At 42.0% G+C, this 23017-nt stretch overlaps 1 protein-coding gene across 1 annotated transcript in view; it reads left to right on the top strand.

The window, feature by feature from the left end:
* Positions 1 to 11524: 11524 nt before the first annotated feature.
* cblb (Cbl proto-oncogene B, E3 ubiquitin protein ligase) overlaps positions 11525 to 23017 on the top strand; it is an 87883-nt gene continuing 76390 nt past the window's right edge. The window contains exons 1-3 of the mRNA XM_067434219.1: positions 11525 to 11774; positions 12377 to 12539; positions 13258 to 13508. Of these exons, the coding sequence (XP_067290320.1) occupies positions 12387 to 12539; positions 13258 to 13508 (404 nt within the window). The 5' untranslated portion in view covers positions 11525 to 11774; positions 12377 to 12386. The remainder of the gene's footprint in view (positions 11775 to 12376; positions 12540 to 13257; positions 13509 to 23017) is intronic.

The following is a 23017-nucleotide window of genomic DNA, read 5'->3' as shown; positions in this document are numbered from 1 at the left end:
ATTATTACTGTGATATTTACTGAGCCACTGAATCATTTTTTAGAGTGTATACTCGGTGTTAGAAGTTATTCAGAAATATTAGATCTTCCCTACAAAAACCCACATACAAACGGATATTTTGTGATGTGTGCTTATTAGAGTTGTTAGCTTAGCAACATGCTAACATAACTCTGTTAGATTCAAGTGAAATCAAGTTTATAGCCCCATCTTTCTTAAATACAAAAACAATATTGTTGAACTTAAGGCTTTACGTAGTTTGAACTTAACTAGTCCTTTAACTAGTGCCAATTTCTTGAACACATTCCCGATTTATTCCAGTCCAATCTGGAATTGGTAAAAGTGGAGTTGTGTGTCCCGTGTCAGACTGCGAGGGTGTCACATTTCACAACAGTGGATCCAGAGCTCTGTGTTTGGGAATGGAGTGCTGCTTCCTTTTAAGGTCGATGGTGCAACAGCAGGCCCTCCTCCTCCTCGCAGATGCCATTTCCTGAGTGTTCGCATTCTTCTGGCTCTTGCGTCTCTGTGATTTAAGGAGAAGAGTGGGATAAATATTACGCTAGTGATGTAAGGGCAGCCCACGCATCCTAACAACGTCATTGCCACTTCCTGTCATGGTCAAAAGCTCGGCTTGGATACTCAGGAGAAAAAAATCTGAAGGTCAGATTGCAAGGAAAGAGTTTTGGTTAGTGTGTCACCATGTCTGACTTTTTGTATAAATAAAGATTTTACAGGCTAAAGCCATAAGAGAACGTTTAAAGGTGAATTTTTGTTTAATTTTATATAATCACAAAAATAATGATTGCCATAAGCCCCGTCCCAAACACGACATTAAACTTTGTACAATGTTTACACTTACTAGCATTTTAAAATTAAAAACATACTCTTTTATGGTCAGTTTTCTTCTTTCAGGTCACCTACTGTCATTGCGAAGCAACGTTTTGTTAAAAAACAGGTTTGTTAAAGTCAAACTCCCTGAATATGCTTACTTCCCTACGCCACTATATACACTCTAAGATTCAAAAGCTGGTAAATATAGCACAGAACACATATTGGGTTAACTTTACCCAGCAGAATGGGTTGTTTTTTAACCCAGCATAATTAGTTGATTGAATTTTACTATAGCTTCTTCCTTTTTTTATTTACTTACATGAATTAATTAATGTTTACAGATGAACTTAAATCCTCTAATAAAATCCTCCATAGTAAAATGATTTCTTTATTTTCTATTATATATTACAGCATTCTGTCGACAAGTCTCTGTCCTGTTTCTACCAAGCGGTGCTGGATCTCATGCGGGAGCTTGCATCATGTTCGGCGGGAGAACTTCTGACTCCAGGTTGCCAGCCTGCGTTTCACTTCTTGCCGAAATATACCGTGCATAACCTGTCCATGAACAATCAGCGAACAGCTCTGAGAACATATTTTAACATCATACATATTTATATTCTGTATCTTTTTGAATAAAATCATAAAACAGACCGAAAAGTCATATTTCACACTCATCGTGCCCCTGTACATAAAATAAAATGTACACAAGCCTGTATTTTACAGACATGCACCAATTTGACGGAGCTGCACTGCTCTCTCCTGAAGAGGTCAGAAAAATAACTCAACCCCTGGGTTGTTACGTCTGACCCAGGATCTGAGTGACACAAAAACTACCCAAACATTGGGTTATTACGTCTGACCCAGGATCTGGGTTACACAAAAACTACCCAAACACTAGGTTGTTACGACTGACCCAGGATCTGAGTGACACAAAAACTACCCAAACATTGGGTTGTTACGTCTGACCCAGGATCTGGGTTACACAAAAACTACCCAAACACTGGGTTGTTATGTCTGACCCAGGATCTAAGTTACACAAAAACTACCCAAACACTGGGTTGTTATGTCTGACCCAGGATCTGAGTGACACAAAAACTACCCAAACACTGGGTTGTTACGTCTGACCCAGGATCTAAGTTACACAAAAACTACCCAAACACTGGGTTGTTATGTCTGACCCAGGATCTGAGTAGCACAAAAACTACCCAAACACTGGGTTGTTATGTCTGACCCAGGATCTGAGTAGCAAAAAAACTACCTAAACACTGGGTTGTTACGTCTGACCCAGGATCTAAGTTACACATAAACTACCCAAACACTGGGTTGTTACGTCTGACCCAGGATCTAAGTTTACACAAAAACTACCCAAACACTGGGTTGTTATGTATGACCCAGGATCTGAGTAACATAAAAACTACCCAAACACTGGGTTGTTACATCTGACCCAGGATCTGAGTAACACAAAAACTACCCAAACACTGGGTTGCTATGTCTGACCCAGGATCTGAGTAACACAAAAACTACCCAAAACTGGGTTGTTACGTCTCACCCAGGATCTGGGTAACACAAAAACTACCAAAACACTGGGTTGTTATGTCTGACCCAGGATCTGAGTAACACAAAAACTACCCAAAACTGGGTTGTTACGTCTGACCCAGGATCTGGGTAACACAAAAACTACCCAAACACTGGGTTGTTACGTCTGACCCAGGATCTGAGTAACACAAAAACTACCCAAACACTGGGTTGTTACGCCTGACCCAGGATCTGGGTAACACAAAAACTACCCAAACACTGGGTTGTTACGCCTGACCCAGGATCTGGGTAACACAAAAACTACCCAAACACTGGGTTGTTACGCCTGACCCAGGATCTGGGTAACACAAAAACTACCCAAACACTGGGTTGTTACGGCTGACCCAGGATCTGGGTAACACAAAAACTACCCAAACACTGGGTTATGTCTGACCCAGGATCTGGGTAACACAAAAACTACCCAAACACTGGGTTGTTACGTCTAACCCAGGATCTGAGTAACACAAAAACTACCCAAACACTGGGTTGTTACGCCTGACCCAGGATCTGGGTAACACAAAAACTACCCAAACACTGGGTTGTTACGCCTGACCCAGGATCTGGGTAACACAAAAACTACCCAAACACTGGGTTGTTACGTCTGACCCAGGATCTGGGTAACACAAAAACTACCCAAACACTGGGTTATGTCTGACCCAGGATCTGGGTAACACAAAAACTACCCAAACACTGGGTTGTTACGTCTGACCCAGGATCTGGGTAACACAAAAACTACCCAAACACTGGGTTATGTCTGACCCAGGATCTGGGTAACACAAAAACTACCCAAACACTGGGTTGTTACGTCTAACCCAGGATCTGAGTAACACAAAAACTACCCAAACACTGGGTTGTTACATCTGACCCAGGATCTGGGTAACACAAAAACTACCCAAACACTAAGTTGTTATGTCTATGTTAAATATATTTTTTCTTCAATAATACATTAAGGGAGTAGTTTAGCCCCGTGTCTGAATTTCATTAAAACGTGAGGGAAAAAAAAGTTTGTTCAGATGTAGTGCATACTCGGACAGGATGCATTTATGGATGCAAATAGTATGTTTATAGAAACTTACCTGAAAAATAACACAGACATTTAATTGTAACTCTATTACCCCTTGAGTATGGAGACTGGATGGCTAAAAGTATTTTCAATCGGACTGTTTTTGATTCTTTTTAATGTGAATTTCACTGTTTCAGAAGGATTAAGATGTACGGACCATTTTAATGGTATTCTTATGGTGTTTTGTCCTTTTTGAAAGCTTTATTCATCCCTATTTATTATAATTGGATGGAAACCAGCGACCAGGCTAATTCTTGAAAAGAATGTTCCACAGAAGAACGAAAGTCATATGGGTTTGGAATGACGTGAGTAAATGACTTGAGGTAAACTGTTTCTTTAAGAATAAATGAATCAGGGCTTGGTTCATGAATGTAGACGATGGCGATGATGGTGCAGTTATGTGACCTCATTGCAAGGCCACAGAGCAAGTCCTGTGTTTACATGTGCGTGTGTGTGTGTGTTTGTGTGTGTGTGTTTGTGTGTTTGAACAAGTTCGGTACAAAGTAGCCCAAAGACCAGCTGCAGCACAGATTAGAGGTTGTGTGGTTTTCTGGTTGACTGGATTGTTTCTCATCTTTAGCCGTTTCCTCTCTGACAGAACTCTTATGTCTTATCTGAGCACCACAGCCTTTCATGAATCTTTATATAGCTCTGTTGCCATGGGCATCGCTGTGGATACACAGCCTGACACCAACCAAGAAGAACGACAGAAAGATATTTCCGAAAAAAAGACACAGTTCAGACCAAACTACCGAAGGGTTAGATGAATATCAATGCTTATATGTTTTAAAAATGAAATCTGTGTGTCTAAAAAGTTAATTTTATCAAAGCTAATGGTAGCGGCCTCAGGAAACGCTATTGTCAGTGAAAAAGAGTGGGTAACAATCTCCTGTCCTGGCAGGGCTTGGACTGTCTGGGCCGGATATTTGTGTTTGTGTGCCGAAGTGTTTGTTTACTATACCATTACCAGAACAAATAGCTAAACTTTATGTCCAACTTTAGGAATCAGAAGGGAGCTTTTTTTGAAGCAGTGTTCAAATCAAGACACGTGACTTCCCTACTGGAAAAATCCAGAACATGGAAGGTGGCCCAAGCTGGCCTGACACAGTGACCTGCTGGGCTGGTAGACCATCTTAGACCAGTAGGAAGCCAGCTAACATGTTCCAAAATCTGGATCACAACCTGTTAAACTGATCGGCCTGGTACTGGGCCTCCGGGGCACCATAGTCAAACAAAAAAGTTTTTGTCCTGTAACTTCATAACCACTTGCTTAATCAAGGAAAAATACAATTTTATAGATGAGCTTTTTAATGCACCAAAGCTGAACAAGTGTTGACGAGTCTCTCTAAACCTGTGTACCACCCGACTGAAGAAAGAAACACATGAGCATCATTGATGACGTGGCGGTGAATTAATTCTTAGGAAATGTTAATTCTGAAGTAAACTACTCCTTTAAGATTCAGCTCACATGTAGTGGAACTTCACCAACAAGGATTTTCCTCCTTGAAGTTATTGCATGTGATATAAGAAAGATGTGTAAAATTATACTTTTTTTTGGTCTTTTATCAGCAAGTTCTCAGGTTAAGAATGGCCAAATGTAATGATTTTTCCCTCCAATAAAAAAAAAAAAAAAATACCTTTTGACTCTGCTTGCTATAGTTTTGGAGTAATGACTTTAGTGTATATGTCACTCAGATAAAAACAACTCTAGAGGATTTAAAGGGTTAATCCGGTATGTTTTTGCAGCTGAGGTCTTGAGCAAATGGCTAGCACTGATAGTCCTAGACCTAGTCAATCATCACAACCAATCCGAATGGGGTTGGACCCGCTAGAAATGAGTTACAGTGGGAGTTAAGTAGGCACAGATAAGTCGAGCACAGGCATAATACTCCCTTTACCATCAGGCTGCTCGGAAGCCAAATGCCCCTCGGTCATTCTTGTGGGCACAATGAGGCCATTTACATTCCCTCAACTGAACACACACTGGCTCGCATGATAACTCCCTGATTGAATTAACTCCATGCTATACGACTTCCTGTATGGAAAGCTGCTGAATTTTTCATAATTTTACATCTCTGCAAATATCCTGGGAATTATTTCGCAACACTCGATGACATCACGGCACCCTGTTGCCAAAAACAATATTGTCATCGAAACAATGAGACATACCAATTCTGATAATCTTGACGTTTCGTTGCAAACCTCCACACCTCTGCTGTGAAGCCTGTTATTCAATAGTCTGTCACTGTCACGTTTTGTACACTATTATCAGGCCACATACATCCTGAAAGACATGCTCTGAAATACAGAAGCGTGCTTAGTCATAATAACAGAGAAATAATGACTCATGAACTCAATAAACATGCAGATGATATTTTTCGTCATTCAGCATATTGTGGGCAAAGCCATGTGTTGCAATGTATTTGTTTAGTTGAGACTGCGATTTGTGAACTGATACGGTATTGATTCTTACTTTCTGTTTGTGTTTTTATTAATAGTTGAACTCAATGTTGGGGGTTATTGACTGACCAGAGCTCTTTTGCATTCTCCCCTCTAAACTATTATCACATACTTGACCTCCATGGGTCAGGAAAAGGAAAATCGAAAGCAGGGTCACATTCTAACAGAGAAGCAAGATATTATGCTGACCGTCTTAAACTTTTGAGAGGAAATCAGTTATGCTGACCTTTCAAGCATAACTTAACAATCGCTTTATATCCTGTTACGTCATACTGAGAATGTGGTGCATTTCTAACATTTATCCAGATTTTCAAATAGTTGTATCTCGGCCAAATGTTGTCCTATGCTAACAATACCATACATTAATGGAAAGCTTATTTATTCATCTTTCAGATGATGTTTTATGCATTTCAATATCATAAACTTTACCCTTATGGTTTTGTGGTCTAGGGTCACTTATATGATATATGACTTGATTGTCATTTATATGTCTGTCCGTCTACACTCACCTAAATGATTATTTAGGAACACCACACTAATACTGTGTTTGACCCCTTTCGCCTTCAGAACTGCCTTAATTCTACGTGGCATTGATTCAACAAGGTGCTGAAAGCATTCTTTAGAAATGTTGGCATGTTAGCATCTTGCAGTTGATGGAGATTTGTGGGATGCACATCCAGGGCACGAAGCTCCCGTTCCACCACATCCCAAAGATGCTCTATTGGGTTGAGATCTGGTGACTGTGGGGGCCATTTTAGTACTGTGAACTCATTGTCATGTTCAAGAAACCAATGTGAAATGATTCGAGCTTTGTGACATGGTGCATTATGCTGCTGGAAGTAGCCATCAGAGGATGGGTACATGGTGGTCATAAAGGGATGGACATAGTCAGAAACAATGCTCAGGTAGGCCGTGGCATTTAAACAATGCCCAATTGGCAGTAAGGGGCCTAAAGTGTGCCAAGAAAACATTCCCCACACCATTACACCACCACCACCAGCCTGCACAGTGGTAACAAGGCATGATGGATCCATGTTCTCATTCTGTTTACGCCAAATTCTGAATCTACTATCTGAATGTTTCAACAGAAATCGAGACTCATCAGAGCAGGCAACATTTTTCCAGTCTTCAACTGTCTAATTTTGGTGAGCTCGGGCAAATTGTAGCCTCTTTTTCCTATTGGTAGTGGAGATGAGTGGTACCCAGTTGTATTCCATCAGCCTCAAGGTTGTGTGTGTTGTGGCTTCACAAATGCTTTGCCACACACCTCGGTTGTAATGGGTGGTTATTTCAGTCAAAGTTGCTCTTCTATCAGCTTATATCTATCTATCTATCTATCTATCTATCTATCTATCTATCTATCTATCTATCTATCTATCTATCTATCTATCTATCTATCTATCTATCTATCTATCTATCTATCTATCTATCTATCTATCTATCTATCTATCTATCTATCTATCTATCTATCTATCTATCTATCTATCTATCTCTATCTATCTATCTATCTATCTCTATGTCAGGATTTGTATATACGTACACACACACACACACACACACACACACACACACACACACACACACACACACACACACACACACACACACACACACACACACACACACACACACACACACACACACACACACACACACACACACATTGACTTATATACACACCATATATGTATAACTTATTTATTAAACATCTGAAACATGTTTAGAGTCGTTCTGAAATATTTGAGGCATAAAGAATGAGTCATAATGTGCATAATGTAGAAAGACCCATCATCAGCCCCTGTAATGATATGATTGTTCATCTTGTGTAACTCCATTGCTGCTTTTTCTCTATCTGCTGTCCTTTCTTTGCTGAAAGATATGCCCGTGAGACATTGGATCACATTTCCTGTGTGTGTGTGTGTGTGTGTGTGTGTGTGTGTGTGTGTGTGTGTGTGTGTGTGTCATGGAAGTGCAACTGAGAGCGTTGTGCTTTAATAAGCACTGCGCTGTATCGTGTGACCTCCTGGTCATGGCCCCAGGGACCCCCATTCTCATTACAAACATCATCCATGGTGCTTCGCTGCAGATGGGGGTTTAAAATTTTAGATTTGTCATCAGATGATACCTAAAATCTTTTCTTTCATTCATGAAAAGTAGCTGATTTTATTGGTTATTAATTTTTTTTCTTTTTTTTAAGTAGAAGGGATATACTAACCACATAAATAGCTTAATGTTATCCAAACATGTGTAATCATTGTCTGGATACTTTAAATACATTGGTTCTTAGTTAAATTAATCATGTCTTAAATTTCTGAATTCTGCTACTGATTGACAGACTGCCTCATTAGCAGACCATTATGTTAAATCATCTCTATAAACCATTATGTTGTGTATGCATACCCTTATGGAAAAGAGGTATACTTCAAGTGCATTTTATTAAGTATACATAAGTTATTTAGTAAGTATACTAATATATAAAAAAAAAAACATGTAAGTGTGCTATTTCAATACTGCTTGGGACTAAATCAGCCCACTTTTAAAACATAAAACGAATATGTTTAAGTGTATACTAAACTAGAAGTACACAACTAGTTCACAACTGTGTTTTTCATGTGTATACTTACGTGCACTGAGGATGACAAATCGACTCGAGAGATGGCCGGAAAATTGTCAGTGCCAGGGAAAGCATAAAGTAGAGTTCCTGTACAGTGGACTAGCCTACACAAAAATTCAGATCAGCATAAGGAACATATCAGTTTTCATTATAAATCAATATTTTCAACAATGCGAGTTTAAAGCCAGGGTGAAAACAATATTTAATAGCTACTTAATCAGAAGAGTAAACACAAGCAAAGTCATTTCACTCTGCAGCCATCTTTGAAACGCTTACGCTGCAGCTCCCATCTCTTTGAATGCTGAAACTCTCCAAAACTGTTGGCAAAATTTATGATTAAAGGAACTGTATGTAAGAAATGTTTTTCAATTAATCATAAAATGGCCCTGGTATGTCACTAGACATTAAGAAATCATGTTAATTTCAAATACTTATATCACTGACAGCAGTAGTCCGGATATTGTCATTTAAAAGTTGTTGTTGCAGCCCTCAACTGATGTTGATGTTGACATGTTGTTTTTTGGCCTGAAGCTCCGCCCTATCGACCTATCGACCAATCACCAGTCAGTAGTGTTTGGGCATCCGGGTTGCCAGCTCTGCTCTAGTTATCACAGCTGCAACTACAAATGTTCCTGCTGGATCCTGCAGCTAATCTGGCAACCTCGAGTCAGGGAGGATGGGGAGGGGGAGACACCGCTCTACAGTCATTTAAAATTGATTGCAGTACCAGTTTTGGTAAAATAAAAAAAAGAGTACCAACTAACTAAAAATTGTCTTGTTTTGGGAAAAAATAACTCAAAATTAAGAGAGTTTTTGCTTAAAATAAGCAAAATAATCTGCCAGTGGGGTAAGCAAAATAATCTTGTTTTAAGATTATTTTGCTTACCTCACTGGCAGATTATTTTTATACCAATTTTTTAAAATATATTTGAGCTTGGTCCAGCAATGTGCATGCACAGTCTTAAGCGCATGCATCTCAGAACACTGCCCTTTTTTTTATTGCAACCGGAGCTTCTAACAGCAGTTGCAGTGACTTTACTTTTGGATGACTTTACAAATGTACGATTGGTTCTTTCATTTAGAAGGCAGGGTTTATTGGCAATATTGGATTTTGCACTTTCTCCAGGAGTCTTCATATATAAAGTATTTGCTACAAGGCAAGTATACTTAGAATACTTAATTATACTTTTAAATATATATTGATCAAAAGCTTGTGTTCAAGTATAGGCCAAATATACTTTTCTGCCAGTACAGGTCAAGTATACTTAAGTGCAAATTTAAGTATATTTCTGAAAAGTGCATAAAGTGTATCTCTGAGAAGTATTCAAAAAAGACTGAAAGTATTTTTAGTGTAAGTATACCAATAGCACACTTGAATAAACTTTTCTGTAAGGGTATTCTGGTGTGTCTTCAGGTGCAAATATGTTTCATTATTCTTGCTGCTTCCTGTTTCCTTGTTGAGTGCTTATACCATGTTTTTGTAGTGGTTTGACCTCACAGTTTCACATTTTGATACAGGTTCCGAAGAGAATCACTCATTCTTTCAACTTAGGTTTCACAGTGAGCTCGCATTCTGTTGAAGAGTAGAATAGGAAATCCATATGTAGCTGGTCTCGAAGGATGAGTGGAATGCTAATCTAAAAGATCTAAAAGGCCTTATATTGTTTATATTCACATAATTGGATATGATGCGCCTGTAAATACGATTATAAATTGAAAGCCAGACTGTGACATTGCGATTCAATAGCATCTGTCAAAAATCCTTTCAAAAACATGCAGTGTTCACAAACAAAACAAGTATTTACACACAAAACTTAAACTTGGAGGCCTAGAAATCTAAATGATAATTCCGGATATTTTCAGGCTTTCCGTTAATGTATTATGCTAAGAATGCAAACATGAATCAGATGGAATAAAGCTGGAAGAGAGGAAGACAGAATATGTAGAAGAGGAAGATCGAGACATCTCTCATTAAAGGAGCAAAACAAAATGTTCCGCCAAAGGCCCACATGGTTTTAGAGCACCTAAACAACGGGATCTGTGTGGAAAGCCACTTTAACATTTATGCTTTTAAACTAGCTTGTAGGCATACTAACATCTGTAGTAGCCTACTTATTTTTGTTTATTTATTCATTATATGCTAGTACAGAGTGAACATTATTTTTAAAGTTGTAAATTAAAGTTTATAGATTTAAAAAAGTTATTTTATCAGAATTTCGCATTTAGTTAAGTGTTGCAGGTTTTTTTTCTTTTTCTTTTTTTGTTAAATGTACTAGCATTTTTTTGAGTGAAAGTTGTTTCTACACCATTTCACAGTGTATCTACGACTTTGCAACCAGTTAGGCTACTTTACCAATTCAACATACATATTTTTGCAATGTAATTTAATGGGAATCTGATGATCAAACAACTATTCACTTTTGACTAGTATTAGTTATTGCTGGTACTACCTTACTTTTGTTGCTACAAGAGTCTGTTAAATCTTTATTGGTAGCCTACATATTTAGGCTTTTAGATAGGCTACCTATGAGTTACTACTAGGCTTTCTATTTAAATGTTTACTAGTAACGTAACAAAGGAGCAATTAAAATGAAAATATACTAGTCAGTATTGGATAAGGTACTAGTCATAAAATATATACAAAGATTAAAGTTAGGCTATCTATTCTAGACGCTATAAATGCGTAAACGGCTTGCCATACGACTTGTTTCCATCGGAAAGTGAAGATGACTGAATATACAATTTGCACAATAGGAACAACCTACAAAACGCTTTGCACGATTTCATTGCCTCTTCATTTACGGAAATATTAAGTATGCACTTTAAGTCTCAACTCCAATTGGCGATGGGAGAACTCCGTCACCTCTGAGGACGTTCGCGCCTTCTGATTGGCCACTTGAGAGCGATGGCTTCATCGGCTCCGCCCACTCGGCTCCTCCCTGTTGCTTTCGCTGCTTCTTGTTCCAGTACTGATTTTTAACCGAGCAGTGTCACGACCATATCAGGCAGCGAGAAAAGCGGGATTGTACTGCGTTTAAGAGGATTCTGCGTGAGGACACGGACGAGCCGCTTCTAGTTGTTGAACATCTGGGCAGAGATGTAACAGTTTCCTGGCATTGGCGCTCTGTTTTTGTTGCTTTTGTTGTAATTTGTTGTAGGGACCTCCCTAAAGCTTCAACTCAGGAATTCTGACATTCCCTGGATTGGCAGCTACACTGTTTTCCTTTTGCCGCAGTAAGTCTGGAGTTTTTAGATTATACAAAAGAGCAATTTACAGTGAATTGAAGATCACTGCTCTGGCTAAGTAGTTGTTATAGTCTTTAAAGATCAAGTTGTGTTTCTAACTACGACGCATTTGGCTAGATGCTCTTTTAAAAAGTGCAACACAGCGATCTTGTATTTCTGCAGGGTGGTTTTTAAACTGATTCATCCCGAATTATTCCCAGCTAAGTGGGCACTGCTTAGACAGCCCGATGAAACAAACTGCATGCTTAACAAAAGTTTTATATTGTGATTAAATCATTTATTTATTTAAAATGAAGTTCTGTTGACATGTTCGGTGATCATGATTTGTGTGAGACAGACAACTGTCGTTCATACATTTAAATGTACCTTTAATTATAGTTGTATTTGTATATGATGCGTGATACAATATACAAACGAAGGTTCACCAATGTAATCAGTAATATTAAATGGGTTACAAAGTGCAAGCATCTTAATTTATCTAGTCGCTGGTCTGATATAAAGGTTATCAGTCCTGTGGTACAGTTCCTTTATACTGTCTCACATCTGCCCACATGTGTTTTTGTTGCCTTCAACATTTCTGTATGTTACAGTGTGCAGAAAATGGCAACTGCTCTCAGTGGACGCCCACCTAACAATAGGAAAGGCCGTATTTTAGGCATTATTGACGCCATCCAGGACGCTGTCGGACCCCCTAAACAGGCGGCCGCGGACCGCCGGACCGTAGAGAAGACATGGAAACTCATGGACAAAGTAGTAAGTGCCCTGAGTGTGTTTACAGTCTTCCTGCCGATGACGCAACAGTTCTTCCTCTGCTCTCACGCGTTTAATGATACTTTTCCATGATACGTTTCTTGTTTGGAAGTTTTTGTTTGATACATTGTAGCGAAAACTTTACTGAGTGGCGGCAAAAGCGAGAAGTTAGTTTGCAGCTGAAATCTGTCTGTCTGTCTGTCTGTCTATCTATCTATCTATCTATCTATCTATCTATCTATCTATCTATCTATCTATCTATCTATCTATCTATCTATCTATCTATCTATCTGTGTATCTGTGTATCTGTGTGTCTGTCTGTCATTCTATCTATCCTATTTTAAACTTTTTTTGTTTTGTTTTTAGAGCTATTTTATATATTATATTTATATATATATAATATATACTTTGTTTAAAAGTATTTCTATTTAATTATTTTTGTGTAATTTATACAAGTATAACTTCTGGGATTTCTATTGTATACAGAATTTTGCTCACATTGTGCTGATCGTAATTTGTGTTACAAAGTGCAAGCATATTATTTTTCCTTGACTAGTCTGTTGTAATAATTATTGGACTGAGACCTGATACAGTTCATCTGTACCCTTTAAATTGTTCTTTATTCAAACTGAATTGTTTAGTAAAAATGGCTGTGTAGTGTGTCCTCAATGAATAGGAGTTGATTTTTCTTAGCCAACTGTGTGTGTTTGTGCTTTTTTAGGTGAGGTTATGTCAGAACCCCAGACTACAGCTGAAGAACAGTCCTCCGTATATCCTGGATATTTTACCTGACACCTATCAGCACCTGAGGCTGATTCTGTGCAAATACGAGGAGAACCAGAGACTTACTCAGCTAAGTGAGAATGACTATTTCAAAGTGTACATCGACAGTCTGATGAAGAAATCCAAAAGAGCAATCCGTCTCTTTAAGGAAGCCAAGGAGAGAATGTACGAAGAGCAGTCACAGGACAGGTATGAAGCTTTTTGATTTGCTTGAGGTCTGGTCAGCGTTTTGTGAAATGAGGATTGTTTCTGTCCATTGTGAAGTGGGGCTGAGATTTGTCTTTTGTTCAATGTGCATTTCGCATCAAGATGCCAGCAGATGGTTCTTAAGGTCATCCTGAAGCGCTATCACGGTTGTCAGTCTCATAACTTGTACAACCTTTCTTTTTGACACTGATCTGTTGCCCTTTGAACGTCCTGCCGGATGGACATAGACATGAGGTCAGGTCACATGACTGGTCTGTCCATCGAGTTTCTTCTGGTGTTTCATGTCAACTTGAGTCATGGCTAATTATCGTGGAAATCCAACTCTGATTAAGAGCAGAAGCCCTAATGAAAGAGACTGACCCCCACTGGATCTAAACCCTTGGTGGGCCAAGCAGAGCTGCGCAGGGCGAGAACAAAGTGAGAGACATTATTAACAGAGCAAGTGTGTCTCGGGCATAAGCTGACACATGCAGAATACTCTCCCCGGGGGCCATTAGAGCTCTGGGTCAGCCTGTGCGTTTCAGACATGAAACACGGGCCTTGACTAAAGAGGAAAATCTTAGCATTCTGTTTTACTGACAGCCAAGCGTAACATTCCCAGCATCTGTTTCAGAGCGTAGCCTCACATCAATTAAACTGCATTTAGGCCACTGACTATTTGGGTAAATACTGCACAGTTTGAAAACGTATCATAAGGCGTTTGATACTGCCAGCAAATAACAGTGTTTCAGCTGTTGGTTTACGTCCCAGTGCTTTTGATTGGCAACTCTGGCTCGGGTTTTGGCAGAAGAGTTTAATTTTAGTAATGCTTTCGCAGATCCCAGTCTCACCAGATTCTGCAGGAGTGAGATGATTGAAATACATTTTTTAGGGTTGATGGATAGGTAAAACAGCATTTTTTTTAGCCCGCGGACGCTAACTGACAGGCTGTCCTGACACGTTGTCGTATCCAGAAGCTGTGACACTCGCTCCGGACAGGAGCAGGGATATCGGCTGTCAGCCCCTCCACGTCTGCTGTGTCACTCTGTCTCAAATCTCATGGGAGAGATCCAAGAGTCTGCCTTCCAACCTTTGGCTCCCTGTCCCACACAAAGGGGGGATAGTGATGTGTCCTTTTGGAGGTTGCAGAGAGGAAGGAAAATAAATGATTGCAGGTCTCAACAATAAGAATGTTATTTTAAAAAAAATTTTTGGGTGCAGTGCTATCTGTCAGTAGACCTGCGCGGTCACCATATCCTGTGCCTGATTATCATATTTGTTTTTGTGGCTTGCAAAGTGAAACATTTGGTTTTCTGTGAACATTGAAAATTCCGCTAATTTAAATATGTCTCCGCGTTAACGTTGTGTAGCTGACTCGCACGGATGAGTTTTATCGCTAGAATTGTTCTTGGAAATATTCTTTATTAATTTTTTATTAATAAAATACAATATGTAAATTCATTAATATATATACATACATTATCACTAATATTATCTCATATATATATATATATATATATATATATATATATATATATATATATATATATATATATATATATATATATATATATATATTTAGTGATGATAATAATGATAATGTATATGATAATATTTAATTATTTTATATTAAAGTGGTCCTATTATGTTTTTTTTCCACTTTTTCAACTTGTAATGTGTAATGTTGCTGTTTGAGCATAAAAAAACATCTGCAAAACTCAAGGTCCAATCCAAAGAGAAATATTTCTCTTTGAAAACAGAATATACTTCCAAGTCAAAAACTACAACAAACGACTCGTTTGGATTACAGTGGTTTTTTGTTGTTGTGTGAAGTCATAATGTTACTCATTTAAATAATCAACGCCCACGAAATACAAATTTTTATTTTTCAAAATATTGAAAATATGCCATTTTTTTCCACCCTGTTTCCAAAACTCCTTTGTTTGACCTTACTAAGGCTGATTAATGAGGGGCTCATTATTTTTTTAAACACCGTTCCTGAACATTATAACACCAGCATTTATCTGTGTGCTGCAAATTTTATGGAGAACATCTACTATGCCGGCTACGCACAAAACCTTCTGAAATAGAGCACTTCCCATTTTTTCGGGACGATCTTTTGTTTGTATATCTCAATTTGTAAATATGTCTTATTATTTCTAGTTGCATTTTCTATTACAATTTCTAATTATAAGTTTTATGTTGTTGCTATGATGTAAACAAGGGAAGAGCTTTGCCATTGCTAGCCAACATTAGTGCTGATATAGTGTTTATTGTAGCTTTTGTAAGGCTATTCACGGCCCTAAGAAAAATTAACTGTGATTTGTGATCGATTACTGTTTGTATTTTTTGTATCTAAAATGAATAAGAAAATTATTAGACACACACAAATGTCTAGTGAAATGCGTCCTTGCAAAGTCATTGCTTGGATTGTCCTGAGCATATATCTCGTTTGTTAACGTTCTTAATTCTGAGTCAGGCTTGAATTGGTTTGAAATTGACACCATCCTTAATATTTAAAAAAATGCATATTTTAGTTAACCTCAAAACAAAATCAAGACTTTGTAAAAGAGCATAATAGGTTGTTATTATTAATGCAATATAAAATTTAGTGCAAAACAATATATATATATTTAAAATATTTGTAGTAATTGACTAATATGCATGCACATGTGAACTAGTGTATATATCACAGACAGTTATTTTAACGTGATATGAGATATGATGTAGAGTCAGAAACCCTACATTATTGGGAAAAAATGTCCCCGCAAAGCTGGCAATATCCAAAATCTTTGTCCTTTTTAGTCCCCGTGAAAAAACGCTTATAAATCAGACTGTTTTTTGAATATGTAAAAATGTGGAAACCTGTTTATTATGATTAGGGTTAGTTAGTGGATAGAATATACAGTTTGTATAGTATACAAATCATTATGTCTATGGAAAGTCCCCATAATCATGGAAGCTCAACCTGTGTTTGTGTGTTTATTCAGTTATCTGAATGTTAATTCAGTTATCTTTGTGGTAGGACTAGCGAAAATGTTGGCAGGGCAAGTGAAAGTCCCACTTAGGCCAGCAGAAACATTCCTTATTATTGAGTCCCCTGAATGAGATGTACAGAAGAGACAGTAAGAGAGGAGAGAAGCAGGAGAAAGAGGCATGTGGAAAAGCGAGTTCATTCACAGTGCAGTGGGGCTGCGGGGAGACATCAGTATAGAGAGCTGGTCCCCGGCCTGCAGCCAGGCATCTTCGCGGAGGCCCCGCATGTGCTACAGTAATTATATTGCAGCTCCTGAGACCAACAATGGGACTCTCTTTTTCTGTCTTTCTCCCCCAGCACTCTCCTGCCATAAATATCATCTCTGCCGTGCAGCGTTAGACAGACTAAAGTTTGCCCTAAACTTAAAATGCCTAGTTTTGGTGTGTTTTTTATTTTTTTACACCACTTTCAAAAGTCTACAAATACATAAAACTTCTTGGACACTTTAAAAAAAAAATTGTTTGGTTTTAACTTTTTTTTTTGTTGAACTACACATCTCATTGTTGACCATTTGACAGCTGTGGGCAAGCTACTGCAACAACATAAAAAGAACAAAATGAACCATACTGTAAAATCTTAGCAGGGCGACGATGCAGACACTCATGGTCAGATTCTGTACTGTACTCTAGCAATGTCAACCCTGTTTGATAATTATGAGAGGATTGCTGAGGTTCTGAGTTTCTCCTCTTACTGGAAAGATCTAAATGCATTACTATCTATTAGTATTGACATTAAGAGGCGGACAAAACGGTGGTCTGGAACAGAGATGAATGGGCCGGATGTATTGAATCTAGAGGACATTGGCAAGCTTTGCTGTATCTGCGGCTGAGGTGGCCGTCTTAAACCGTACAGTGTTGGATCTTCCGTGCTTTAATCTCCTCTGTGTCTTTTTTGACAGAGATGGATAGCATTGTGGAGAGAAGCATGGAGCCGTGCAGTAGACTCGTATCTTCGCCGAAGCCTCATTGGCATGCTTACTTTTCAGCCGTTATGCTTCAAGAGAAGATCGGCAGATGTTTTAATGTTCCTGTGGCTTTGAGGTGTGAGAGACTGCTGTCAACAGAGATAGAGACTTCAGATGTCGTGTTCTCGAATGCGCAGAAGAAAATATCTGAGGTTTGGCCTTTAAGCAGGCCACAGACAGCAGGGACGGTCCAGGGAGCCGTTTTGCATTTCATATCACATTGTGTATTTAGGGCTGGGTTTAAAGTGTAGATTTCTCGATTTTAATCGATTTTAATTTTATGAACCGACATCGATTTTTAAATCCCATGAACTTATCTTTAAGTCTATGAAACGGTCTCGGCTTTAAAATTCTGTAAACTTTATTATGCAATTTTAACAATAAATATCAATGACACGTCTATACGTGAGCTCTCAACCAGTGATGCACTGGAGCTGGACCACCTCCCTCATTTGCACATGGAAAAGTAAAAATAAATAAATGTAGAAATACATGTAGGAATAAATAAATATAAAAATAAATGAAGGCATAAATAAAATTTAAAAAGAAAATAATAAATTAAGGGAAAAAGTTATACAAATATTAAAGGTGCCCTGCCACAAGGATCTCATTACTTTTGTGTAATGTCTGAAGTTTTACCATGAACACTAACATTTTTTGTGTGGAAACGAGCTAAGCTGCTTGACTCTGATTGGCTAACAGCTAGCCAATGAGAGCCTGGCTATCAGCATCCTTGCTGTATATGAAAACTGTCACTGAGCTAGAATAATTCTGTGGGCAGGGGCGTGGGACTGGGGGGATAAAGGGTACTGAGTAACCAGGGCCCAAGGCAGGGAAGTCCGTTTTCTATACATACACATACATGGTACGGGGGCCCAGCAAGATGGTTTGTACCCAGGGCCCAAAATTTGGTGCTACGCCCCTGTCTGTGGGCGTGGCCTCACCTGGGCGAGGTCATGAATAGTAATGAGCTCTGGCAACACATCAGACTGACCCAATAGTATCCAGCTGCAGCCCCACAGCACACCAGTTTCAGAACCCCATCACAGAACTGGAAGTGAGGGGCGGGGCTTAAACAGTCATAGTTGAGCTACCCAAATACGTCATTTTCTTTTGAATATTGACTCTAACGGAAAGACGTAAAAAGAATGAACAGAGGTATAGCTAGCAATTTTTGGCCCTATGAAAGAATATGAGCTTGGGCCCCCGTCATACTAACCATTAGGGATGGGTATCTGTAGTAAGTTCGATAATGGAAGGAAGGAAGAGGACACGGGGGTCGGCTGGACGGTTGATACTTTCTTTATTTATAACTCAAAACTTGTAATAAACTTCACAACACACACTGCGGTGTGGATTCTCATAGACGCTCGATTACTTCCGGGTCGGCACTTCCGGCTTCCGGTAACTCAGTCTCTGTGCGCTCGTATCAACCGTCCGATCTCTCTCTCTCCTTGATCTCCGGTTCCACCGAGGTTTTATTCCCTCTCCGCGCTCATTACTAGAACAAGAGACAGGTGTTATTAATCTGCTTCCAATCCACTCACTTACCGCTTGTCCCGCGGCTCTCTCTCCCGCTGCAGACCTCGCTGAACCACGCCCCCCTTGCCACATACCCCCACCGCCCGACTCAGGCCGGGGAGCCGTCCGGCCTGCAGCCCCCCCCCCCCCCCATTTCTGGAGAGGAAATCGGCCACAGCCATCTGAGCACCCGGCCTGTGGACCACCTGGAACTTAAAAGGCTGAAGAGCTAGATACCAACGGGTGATCCGCGCGTTGGTATCCTTCATGCGGTGGAGCCATTGGAGAGGAGCGTGGTCCGAACAGAGGGTGAACTCCCGCCCCAGAAGGTAGTAGCGGAGGGTGAGAACGGCCCACCTGATGGCAAGGCACTCCTTTTCGATGGTGCTGTACTTAGCCTCTCTCTTCGAGAGCTTACGGCTAATGTACAGCACCGGCCGCTCTCCCCCCTCCACCTCCTGGGCCAGGACTGCGCCCAGCCCCCTGTCCGACGCGTCAGTCTGCAACAGAAAAGGGAGAGAAAAGTCAGGGGAGTGTAAAAGCGGCCCGCCACATAGAGCAGCCTTAACTCGGGTGAAGGCCTGCTGGCACGGCTCCGTCCATTGGACCGTATCTGGTAGCCCCTTTTTAGTAAGGTCAGTCAGAGGGCTGGTGAGGTCCGAATAATTTGGTATAAACCGTCTATAATATCCCGCCAGCCCCAAGAACTGCCTTACCTCCTTTTTGGTCTTGGGTCTCGGACAGGTTGCAATTGCGGCGGTCTTATCAATTTGGGGACGCACCTGCCCATGACCCAAGTGGAAGCCCAGATACCTTACCTCCACCCGCCCAATTGCACACTTCTTCGGATTGGCCGTGAGCCCCGCTCCCCTCAGCGACCTCAGGACCGCCCTGACATGCTGCATATGCCGCTGCCAATCGTGACTGTAAATCACGATATCGTCCAGGTAGGCAGCAGCATATGCGGCATGGGGCCGTAAAATCCGGTCCATGAGGCGCTGAAAGGTAGCGGGTGCCCCGAACAAACCGAAGGGAAGCGTGACGAATTGGTGCAATCCAAACGGCGTGGTGAAAGCTGTCTTTTCTTTGGACAATGGAGACAAGGGGATCTGCCAATAGCCCTTCGTTAAGTCCAATGTCGAATAAAATCGAGCCGTGCCTAGCCGATCAAGCAACTCGTCAACCCGCGGCATTGGATACGCGTCGAATTTCGACACTGCGTTCACCTTGCGGTAGTCCACACAGAACCTGACCGAGCCGTCGGTCTTAGGTACTAAAACGATCGGGCTCGCCCAGTCACTGTTGGACTCCTCTATTACTCCCATATCGAGCATTGCCCCTAATTCTTCCTGAACTACCTTTTTCTTGTGTTCAGGTAAGCGATACGGCCGGCTGCGAACTACCACGCCCGGCTCGGTCTCGATATGGTGCTGAATTAAGTTGGTACGTCCCGGTAGGGGCGAAAACACGTCGGCGAACTCCGCCTGTAGCTTTGAGAGATCAGTGAGTTGGGACGGCGAGAGGTGATCTCCCCCAGGGGCCAGTGCGACCGATTGTGCTTTGATGCTCGCCTCTGGCCCGAGATCATCCTCTCCCCCGATCACCGTCGCCAACAACACTGATTCCACCTCATTCCATTTCTTAAGGAGATTGAGGTGGTATATTTGACGTGCCCCGTTCCTATCGGAGCGTATCACTTCATAATCGAGGTCTCCAACCTGTCGTGCGACCTCAAACGGCCCCTGCCACTTCGACATTAATTTAGAGCTCGATGTAGGGAGTAATACGAGCACTTTCTCTCCCGGTGTGAATTTGCGTAGTCTCGTACCCCTGTTATACGACCGGCTTTGGCGGTCCTGGGCTTGCAACAAATTCTCCCTAGATAGCCGCCCCAAGGTGTGGAGTTTTGTTCGCAAGTCCAGCACATATTGAATTTCGTTCTTGGCCAAAGAAGGTCCCTCCTCCCAAGTTTCTCGTAGGACATCCAGCACCCCCCGGGGCTGTCGTCCGTAGAGAAGCTCGAAGGGGGAAAACCCCGTGGAGGCTTGCGGGACCTCTCGCACAGCGAATAAGAGGGGTTCTAACCACCGATCCCAATTTTTGGCGTCTTCCTGTACGAATTTACGGATCATGGATTTAAGAGTACGATTAAATCGTTCGACCAAGCCGTCTGTTTGTGGGTGATAGACGCTTGTTCGAATGGATTTAATGCCCAATAATCCGTACAATTCGCTTAACGTGCGTGACATAAACGCCGTGCCTTGATCAGTGAGGATTTCCTTCGGAATCCCCACTCGGGAGATTAACCGAAACAGTGCGTCCGCAACACTCTTCGCAGAGATGTTGCGGAGAGCCACTGCTTCTGGATATCGTGTTGCGTAGTCCACGATAACTTGCGCAAAACGATGTCCGCGTGCGGATCGCTCTAATGGCCCGATGAGGTCCATCGCAATTCTTTCGAAGGGGACCTGCATTAATGGTAGGGGGCACAATGGTGCTTTTGGAGCGGCCAGTGGGTTTACCAACTGACATTCCGGACAAGACGCGCACCACCTGCGCACATTGTCATGAATGCCTGGCCAAAAAAATCGGGTCATTAAACGATTCAGTGTGGCCGCCTGTCCCAGGTGGCCCGCCATCGGGTTAGAGTGAGCCGCCTGGAAAAGCATTTCCCGGCGGCTCTTCGGTACTAACAACTGGGTTGTATCCACTTTTGTTTGAGCGTCTTGGGTCACTCGGTACAACCTATCCTTAATTATGGCAAAATAAGGATACGTGACGGGCAAGGCGGGTTGGAGGGACTGACCGTCGATAGTGCGGACCTGTTGGAAAGCATGTTTTAGAGTCTCATCTTGGGACTGCTCCAGAGGGAAGTCATCGCGGTCCGAGAGAATCAGTCTCTCGACCCCGCTCGCTTCCTCTGAAGCGGTTCCCGAGGGCCCCGCATCAGTCTCGCCAACCTGCACTCGCACCGCCCCGTTCCTAGCCTTGTTCTCCCAAGCGGCATCCGCGCATAACGACCCCAATAATGCCGGAAAGGCGGGCCAATTTGTCCCCAGAATTAGCGGATGCCGGAGGTGGGGACTAACCGCCACCTCAACACTATGATTTTCTCCCCTAAACTGTATCGTGACTGGGACAACCGGATATTCCACCACATCCCCGTGCACACACCGCACCTTAACCATGCGGCTTGTATCCAATGCCCCCGGTTGCATCAGGCTTTGATGGATCGAGGTTTGGTTACAGCCGGAATCCACCAAGGCCTGATATGTACCCCCCTTGATACTCACAGGAATTTGGTACTCTCCTGCTTGATCAGGGGTGGTCCGCTGGAAGTCCGGGACCCGGATCATTGTCCCGATGTCCATCATCGGACATCGGTCCACAAAATGGTCCGGGTCGCCGCACCGCCAGCAGGCCAGCCCAGGCCTGCCCGCCGCCCCTGCGGCGGGGAGTGGATTGGAAAATGAGCGCGGAGGGGGGGTGGAACCGGAACCGTTATCCCCGCCCGACCCCAGCAGCCCCGCCCCCCTGGGCGGGGCCCTCGAACTCCCGTATTGCCCTGGGCCCATTCCACCCCGTCCTCTGGGGGGAATACGAGGGGGCCCTGGAGGGCGGGACCTAGGGAGAGGGACAGGGCGAGAAGGAGAGACAGAGGGGGGAGAGAGAGAGGGAGAAGTTAGTAGGGGCTCGCCGACCCCCGGGCACGCCACCAGATGGTCCTCCGCCAGGTTGATGGCCGTCGTCAGCGACGTGGGCCGGTGGCACTGGACCCACTCGGCGGTCTTCCTGGGGAGCCGAGCGATGAACTGCTCCAGTACCACCAGATCGACGATGTGGTCCACGTCGCTTCCACCGGCCAATAGCCATTTGCGGCACTCGTCCCGGAGCTGTTGGGCCATCGCGAAGGGCCGACCGGCCTCACCCCACGCCAGCGAGCGGAACCGCTGTCGATGCTGCTCGGGGGTCCGGCCGACCCGCTGGATG

Source organism: Pseudorasbora parva, chromosome 23 (assembly GCF_024679245.1).
Source record: "Pseudorasbora parva isolate DD20220531a chromosome 23, ASM2467924v1, whole genome shotgun sequence".
NCBI classification, from domain to species: domain Eukaryota; kingdom Metazoa; phylum Chordata; class Actinopteri; order Cypriniformes; family Gobionidae; genus Pseudorasbora; species Pseudorasbora parva.
The sequence above is the reverse complement of the archived record's forward strand: the minus strand, read 5'-3'. Positions and strand labels throughout refer to the sequence as shown.